This window comes from Saccoglossus kowalevskii, chromosome 5 (assembly GCF_978046115.1).
Source record: "Saccoglossus kowalevskii chromosome 5, keSacKowa6.1, whole genome shotgun sequence".
Lineage (NCBI taxonomy): Eukaryota > Metazoa > Hemichordata > Enteropneusta > Harrimaniidae > Saccoglossus > Saccoglossus kowalevskii.
The window spans coordinates 38,850,645-38,859,926 of record NC_140645.1 but is presented as its reverse complement, the minus strand read 5'-3'; the positions used below and the strand labels follow the sequence as shown (position 1 = coordinate 38,859,926).

At 34.7% G+C, this 9,282-nt stretch overlaps 2 protein-coding genes across 2 annotated transcripts; both read left to right on the top strand.

Annotated features, from left to right (window-relative positions):
• Window positions 1-3,439: 3,439 nt before the first annotated feature.
• On the top strand, window positions 3,440-4,110 carry LOC102804452 (NXPE family member 3-like). The gene is made up of 3 exons (XM_085498991.1): window positions 3,440-3,600; window positions 3,752-4,045; window positions 4,092-4,110. Exons 1-3 carry the CDS (start codon window positions 3,470-3,472, stop codon window positions 4,108-4,110), a joined length of 444 nt encoding a protein of 147 aa, XP_085355117.1. The 5' UTR covers window positions 3,440-3,469.
• On the top strand, window positions 4,044-6,951 carry LOC146746123 (NXPE family member 3-like). Its single transcript, XM_085498990.1, has 3 exons — window positions 4,044-4,199; window positions 5,569-5,621; window positions 6,230-6,951. Exons 1-3 carry the CDS (start codon window positions 4,114-4,116, stop codon window positions 6,949-6,951), a joined length of 861 nt encoding a protein of 286 aa, XP_085355116.1. The 5' UTR covers window positions 4,044-4,113.
• Window positions 6,952-9,282: the final 2,331 nt, after the last annotated feature.

The following is a 9,282-nucleotide window of genomic DNA, read 5'->3' as shown; positions in this document are numbered from 1 at the left end:
TAGAATACAAATAGTACAAACGACTCAAACGACTTTAGTATGATGTTTAACATTTGCAATCATTGCTTTTTCTGTTCTTCTTATTTCCACTATAACGGGTGTGAGGCTTGCATCGTAGGATTTAGATGTCATTATCAGTCTTACGTTACGTTGTGTCTTGCTCAACTAAATCCTTTTCAGTATCACTAAAGCTATCTCTTGAAATTTCGTTTAGCTACACATATCTGCATATCACATATCTGATAACAGCCTCTCCATACCACCCTAGTTGTTGGCAATCAAATAATGCACTTGTTTCCTGACCCTCGAATCATCTGGGACACCTATAGACACGGTTTCATCTCTAGGGCATTCAGCTTCTGGTTATTAAAACAATTGAAGACCTTTCAACAATGTCTTTGTCCGCAAGGTATCATCTACACAGAAATCTCTAGATGAGTACTAAGCTGTATCAGCTCTTGTATCCACATATTACCATTGTGACATTTTTGATTTGATTGATACGGTTTGCTACAAATGTATGGAAACGAGTGGTTTCATTAGCACAGTACCTGATAACTGATAAACTGCCAGTGCAAAAAAATGTCTCATTTATATCATACTCAAGATTTGTTTTATCATCTTACCTATACGCACATACATAGAGGCAGTCGTCAACTCGATGCGTGGTATGGTGACCTTTTTCAATGGTGCTATTCTGGGCTTGGGACAGTCATCAGTACAATCATCATTATTCACCAGTACATCAAAAACTTCTGATTTAAGCCTATCACAAGTATCATTGGACATCTTGCGCAGTGCGCAGTTATAATTTAACAATTTGACTATGACACAGCACCAAACACATGGGCAGCCATTGTGTATACTTCTAGTTTGCCATTATACTCACCGAAACGTAATAGTACACCAACAAGTATATTTGTTAGATCAGGACTTTGTGACATGAAGTCATTTCGAGTTTCACTGGAATAAAAACAATCAAAAACAACCCAAATATTTTAAAGGTACACTCCATGATGTGTTATTAACCACACTACCATCATCAGCATCATGCATATCTTTTGGAACGTGCACATAATACAACAATCTTATTGTTGACCAACCACGAATGTATTGTAATCAGAGTGAAACGTTGAATCCTTTTTCATTCTTTTTCCAATGCCCTTAGGAAACTTACTTGCATGTCCTTTATTGTCAGATAATTTGCAAAAATAGCAATCAAATGTCATGATGCCCATCCACATTCTCCACAAATACTTTCTTTTTTATGAAAATTCCAGGTTCACTTCCTAACCAATTGATCAAGTTCTTGAATTCTTTCATTCTCTCTACGGCACACGGTATACAGATTTTTATACTACACATTCTGTCACTACTTGCATTTTGAGCAACATTCCATGCAACTCATCATAGGAAAGCTTGTTTACATCAAAAATAATTGTTGTCTTGTCATAGGACAAATTACACAAATAAAACGTCTTTTGGCGACAATGATACACATTGTCAAATTTTCAAAAAAATGCGAAGATAGCTTATATTGGCCTATAATGAACTACATTCAACATAATCATCGTTCACATCACGTGACATATGATGGGTCAGGTATAAGGCGTTATTTTTGATAGTTCGACGTTAAATAAAGGGATGTAGCTTAGGTAGCATTCAAAACTCATTATATAGCTACGTTTCTGTGAGTGCAATTATGGAAATACTTCGTTGAATTTTATTTAGTGTGAAAAGTCATTAAAGTGTTTATGCCTAAATGGAGTAGAAATGCAGAAGGGGTTATTATTAGTCAAAATGAGTGGTGCAAATGATACCGATTTGTTTTGTTTTTTAAATAGCTTTGTTATACGGGGAACGAGCGACAACTAAATTACCATTATTCGTCATTGAATATATGATATTTACATATGAGGTGGGGAGTAAGTATGTCTGACCATACTATAGACGAAATAATAACAATTCAAATCTGAGTAACATTAGGTTAATTATTGTGGACACGATTCATACATGAATATGCCTAATTTTATCATTTCAGTTATCATCTGCATATTTTTCGAAACACTATGTAACATAATTTCAACTTTCTAGATGATGTTTATGATTGTCGATCTTCACCAAAATGCCAATGGGATTTGAGCTTGACCGCTCATGAAACATATACAAGTTTACAACCCATGCAAACATATGCCAGAGTTTTCTTTTTTCAATTTATAGTCTGCTCATTTTTTTAGTCTTTTCTTGTAGCATAACACGGAAAAAATATGACGGACTAATGTCTAAGTTATAATATAATAGGAATAAGAATACCAGCATTGAGTAAATCGCCCGATTCTGACAGGATCACGCCATATATGTAGTGAATCTGATCAATCAATTGTCGTGTACTTTCCTGTGGGTTGTAATTTACTAATTATATAGCTATGTGCAGAAAACATAATTTACCAGTAAAATTATAATTAATTTACCAGAAGAACATATATTTTCAACAGACAGTATGGTTAGCAAAATACGTTCAATACTACAACTTCTGGCGTCCGTAATTATTGCTGGCGTTTTAATTGAAATATACATGACGACAAAGGTAAAGGTTGTGTTTTGAATTTAATGACAATTACTGTTGTACTGATGTGTACACTTACTGAGGATGTCATACGAGTGTGATTCGAGCTGCTTTCATAAAAAAAGACATGTGCAACAGATTTTGATTGAATGTGTAAACAGCCATTTCCAATACATCTGTGCAGGACTTATGTTTGATATTTTTTTTCAAAATAAATATGTATCAGCCACTGGTATTAAGATTATTTAGACCATGCATGCACTCGTATATTTTGAAATTTTGAAATGCTCTTAGTTTAAGAAAGGGAAGAACAGCATCTATAGTAGTATTGACATGACAATAAGATTCATGTATGTAATTTGCATGTATGTGATGTCATATACATTCAGCCATGTGAGAGTGGCATACATTTTTGAGAATGGTATTTATTTTTAGGCTGTTACGCCCAAACTCACAAGCAAGCCTTAATAAAAACAAATTGGCATGCTAGATATTCGTAATCTATATCAATTTCAGACTTCTTTCGACTTGCATGTCCACAAGCTTCATCTACATCCCATTACAATTTCATTTTAGTATTCAAAATAATAGTATGTAAAATATGGATTTAATAATTTCTATTTGTGTTGTGCCTTCAATGATACATTAATACTGATAAAGTGGTAATCTTTATTTCCCGTCTTCTCCGATGTTATTTAGGTCTCTATATTACATGAGGGAAGGATTCATTCACGAGAAACTGCACACAAATGCTTAGTGAACAACAATACCGACAAGAATAATTCTCAAACCCACGACCAGAGCACACCAACCACTGGGAAAACCTCTAGGACACCATTTAAAGACCAAACTAATAGAAGTTTCAATGCATTGTTTCCATATATTGATTACAATCGATTTGGAATGGAGTGGGTGGATATTGTTGATGAGATTGAATGGGTGAACAGACACATGAATGTTGAACCCAGGAATCATGAAGTACCATTCGACTTTGGAAATGGAACATTAGGACAAACATCTGTTTTCAAAACAAGGTATTGTAATAACTGTAGAAAATATATGAAACGTGAAATGTTTACACAGGTAATTAAATAATAGAAAACACGTTTTGCCAGATATTGGAATTTTGTAAGAAAATAATTAATTAAGTTTTATCTAATTGTAACAATGTTATTTTTTTTGTAGAGCTACATTGCAGTCCGATAAGAATATATATAAGGGAACTTTTATCGGAATCTCCATTGTAACATTTGACGACAACGGCCGTCCACGGAATAGGGGAGGAGATTTCTTTTCCGCTCGAATGTCTAATGATTATCTACAAAAGAGCACGGCAGGTCGAGTAATAGACCATGGGAACGGCACTTATTCCGTGTATTTCTACGCGGTTTGGGCAGGAAAAGCTCAAATTACCATAGCGCTTACATTTGCGAGTGAGTTCATTCACTATATCAAAGATTCATTGAAAACAAAAGAGCAGTTACTTGAGTTTACAGGAACTTACATGGACAAAAACGTTACCGAGGAAACGACTTGTCGTCTGATAAATGAGGGGGTATGGAGTGACATGTGCGAATACACAAATCGGAACTCCATTGGAAAAAATTACTCGTACTAAAAGCCTATTTGACAGGTACACAATTTACATATTATTCGCACAATTTAATGTGAACATCGCCAGAAATGAGTGGACAAGATGGCCGACTTCCGCCCTGGTCAGTGTTCTCCAGTCAAATAAACATCACAGGATGTGCCATAGAGAATGCATTGCATAAACATATATCAAAACAAAATTTAATTTTGAGTTTATATTTTTCATTTTTTCACTTTTATGTGCTTTGTAATAGACAGGTGACGTTCCAAGCTTTCGATATGTTATAGATGTTTCCATTAAAACTCCACTATTAAATGCCCAACTTGCCGTAAATCATGATGATAAATCCTATACTAGCCCAGTGTATTACCAATGGGCGATGTGTATTTGTGTGCCAGACTCTATTTTTAAAAATAATAAAATGCAGTAATGTAGCTGACTGTTCAAGTTTGTTTGCTTCGTTCTGGATACTCTCAGGTTCAATGAACACGGCGACGCAGCTGACGCAGTTGTAGACGCAGTATTCGCTGCCCAAATTAGAGTTGAAATTCATGCATTTTTTACACAGATGTACGATCCAGTTGTTAGCAAATATAACTGTTTTAATCCAATTAACAACAGGAAGTAACCTGAATCAAGATTTATTCCATGTTAAAAATTATCCCACTTTTCGAACGTGAACCACTATCGCCATACTGCTTTTGATGCTGAAGGTCAGACCACAAGATCAATATATTGTATCAGCCGTTTTTCCTCTTTATAAAGAAGGAGTTTCATCACACTGTCCGTCCGAGGTTGTGTATTATTCCACGACAGTCTAGACTTTTGTTTTGTAATGCGTCAGGCAAACGTAATTTGCATACCAATCGCTGTTGACGACCACAATGATATTTACAAGATTCGTCTGTCCACATATTTTTGTATTAAGTATATAGCGGGTGGCTGTCTTCAAAGCCATGGTAAGAGTGTACCTAAGGGTATATTGTCCTCTGGTAACCACAACCATTTATTACATGGCTTCATATGATCAGCTGACAAATACAAGTGGGCACAGAACAAATGAAACAAATGATTACTTCACTTACTATTGTTTCCAACCCCAAGCTGTGAACTACTTAACATAACAATATACTCTCAATTAGGCTAAACAATAGACCTTTAAAGTCTATGACATCATCCGTTGTCTCGAATAATTTTGCATGTAATTATAGTCACTGCAATGGGATAGACAGGAAATCCCTACTTGACCAGATTATATTGTCTATTTCTGGCAATGACGGTGGTTTAATGATGATTTCACATGTCTGTTGAATTTGAAAATGTAATTATATATTGTAATTGTATCTCACCGTCGTTATGTTATTCAGTTATCAATGCCATTTACTAATTGACTTATTTTAATTTTCAGAAAAACTGACAGGGTAATACTCCAAGGCATGCCAATGACAGTGACTATACAAGGTAATATAAGAGATTATTCGCAACAAACCATAGTACAACTTGACGAGTTTTGAAGAGTGATAAAGCGCGTTTGCCGCGACTAAAGTCTTTATTAAATACTGATAATAAATAAAATGTTATAGTGTTCAGAGGTCAATGGTGTTTGCGATCGGTCTTGAGAATTCGTCGGTGACCACTGTATATTTGAAATATAACGTGGATTATTATTTGAATGAATGTTTGGATCAACTACTAACTAGTACATTAATCTTAATATTTTTTGTAATTCAGTGATACTCAAAACAACCCTCCATGAACCATCCATTCATGAACTTGTCCCATTATGATGTCGTTAGCCATAATGAGAAGAAAATTGATAAGATTACACATTTTTGTTATGATTGTGTTTATGAATGCTATTATATGATAGGTGTTTTTCGTGGAATTTGGCCATGGTACCATGGTAATAATGTAATAACATGCAAAATACGTTTTTATATTAGTTACATTTTAAGCCTGCTGTACTTTTCCCAAATAATTGAATGCATTGGTTTAAAAGATAAGCTCACCTCATGTTGTGAATACCAAATCAATGGTGCTAATGATATAGTTTCTCATAATTTTAACAGATTCAACAATAGATTCTACTAAGTTACCAAATTGCGGACCAGATTTGCCAATACCGCTATCAGATGGCTACTGGAACAACAATCGGACATATATTTCTAAGGTATGTCGAAGTCACCAGTGGACACAAGAACAATTTGACAAATGTGCGGCTAACAAGATATTCGTGGGTAGTGGTGATTCTGCATTACGGGAATTCATTGACATTTTCAAAGAATTCAATAGTCATTTTGACTTCCACTTCATGACGCCAAGAATTGCAGGACCTCATATTTCCATATGGGAACCAATGTTTGAAACTGACATCATAGACAATATATCTCAAAGTGATTGTCAGTTATACAACTATGTAGTGCTTCTAAACTTCTGTTTTCATTACGGTGCGTGGTCGACCAGATCATTTGTAGAACGTTTCGTTCAGGTAACGCTTTCTGTTGAAAGACTTATGAAACGATGTCGAGATCCTAAAATTGTAATTAAAATGAGCCATTCACGGGACAATGTATACATGGAACAGAAAATCCATAGTAACAATTGGTCTTTCTATGACATGAACAGAATCATTCGTCGCGTGTTCGGGGGAATAGGGGTGCATTTTCTGGATATTTGGGATATGGTGATTTCTTCTTTCCATGACATAACAGTTCACATGGACAGAGATGTGGTGATGCAAGAGTTTTACCTCATGCTTTCGTATATTTGTCCAGAATTAGTGGAATCATAGATATATTTCGAATAAAATTACTCTGAAATAATAATAATAATGTATTTAGAACTGGTAGAATTGTCTACTTAATAAGCCTGTATCGTACACATCCATAGAATTTTTTGTAATCGTATAATTTTTGTTTCGCAGTAAATATGTTTATAGCGAGTTTATTGGGTCTTTTATGTATGCGAGATTTGCATTATACGTACGTATAGTTCAAAAATACATAGCCCACCCAATACACCACTGCTGTGAATCACTGGATATTCTGAATCTTGGGCATTGTACATGCGCAATTAAAATTTACGAGATCGATGTTAACACTTGCTTTCCAGCTCTACCTAATAAAGAACACATGGGGAGATGATCTTCGTATGCAATGAAGTTTTCTAAAACATTCGCTCATGATAAAACTAAGTTGAGTATGTTTGTCTGTCTGTGTGTGTATGTCAGTCTGTTCCACTGATATGTTATATCTGATTTTGATGATGCTTGGTACATACATACATTCGAACAATGCAGAAACCTAAGTTTCTAGTTGGAATTGGTTAATATAGATTTTCGGCTTTTGCAAATATCTAATCATTGACGTATTCCACTATGTCTTATATCTCGAGCAAATTTGATTAGATCATAAGAATTGTAAATGCTAGAGTAGAAAAATAGTAGGTCGGTTCATACGGTTCCAAACTACTTACCATAGACAACCCGCTTTCTCAAACCATGAATATTCATGACCCAATAAAAATAACTAACTATTTTAATAGATTTTTTGCTAATATTGGGGAGGAACTTGCTATGAATATTAACACATCTGCCGATCCCTTGGACTACTTCACAACTACCAATTTGAATTCCTTCTTTCTCCAACCAGTTACCATCCATGAAATAGAATCTGATCTAAAATTATTAGACCCGCGTAAATCTTGTGGCCATGGCTATAACTATTCCCGTCTTCTAAGAGATGCTGCCCCTTTCATTAAAATACCTCTTTGTCACATTATAAATCAATCCTTTATGTCTGGTGTGTTCCCCGACCAACTAAAAATAGCCAAAATTACTCCTATTTTTAAAAAAAGGTTCACCCTATTTGCCTGGTAATTACAGACCCATCTCAATCTTACCCGTTATCAGTAAAATTATTGAAAAAACTCTGCACAAACAATTATCTTCCTTTCTTAACAAATTTAATATTATCAATAAGCACCAATATGGATTTCGCAGAAAATACAGTACCAAGCTTGTGTTAATAGATCTTTTCTATGAATTAATTAATAAAATTGATGATGGTAATATCGTGATGGGGGTATTCCTGGATTTTACTAACGCCTTCGACACGATAAATCACAACATTCTTCTTTCCAAATTAAGTTTCTATGGTATTCGTGGAAAACCTTTAAAGTGGCTTGAAAACTATCTATTGAATCGAAAACAGTTTGTTCAAGCTGATGGCCATACCTCCTCCACTCTCCCAATTAATTATGGTGTGCCACAAGGTTCCATCCTTGGACCGTTACTTTTTCTAATTTATATAAACGATATTCCTGCATCATCAACTTACTTCCAAATTAAATTATTTGCTGATGACTAAAATCTTTTTCATTCATTTTCCATTATACCCAGCGCTGAAGTTGATTTACATTTAGATATGATGAACACATGGTGCAACACTAATAAACTTACAATTAATACCAACAAAACTAATTACACGCTGTTTTCCACCTCTAAGAAACAGCTGGTAAACAAACAAAACATACATTTAAACAATGCAGTTCTCCAGGAAGTCGATACTACTACTAATCTTGGTGTGGTGATAGATAAACATCTCACATGGAAGCCGCATATTAATAGAGTTTTAGCAAAGATAACTCCTTTAATTGGTTTAATTGCTAAGCTCAGACATACACTTCCCAAATACGTTCTTATCCTGCTGTATCATTCTCTAATTCTTCCTCATATCTCCTATGGTTTAGAAGTGTGGGGTAGTACGCATCGCACATTTCTAGACCCTATGTATAAACAACAAAAAAAGCTTGTTCGTATCATACTATTTAAAGCTACTGTGCACATAGTAAACCTCTTTTTCAGTCACTACGTATTCTCAATATATATGACCAATTTAAGTATCAGCTATGTACATTTATACATGACCTACAATTTCACAGATTGCCACATGACCTTAATTACTATTTCAATTTACATACTCACCATTATCACACTAGGTCAAGGGATAATTCAAACTTTCTTCTACCAATGAACAAGACAAATTTGGGTCAGTTTTCAGTCGATTACCAGGGAACTAAAATTTGGAACAGCTTAACCATGGATATCCAATTGATTCGTATT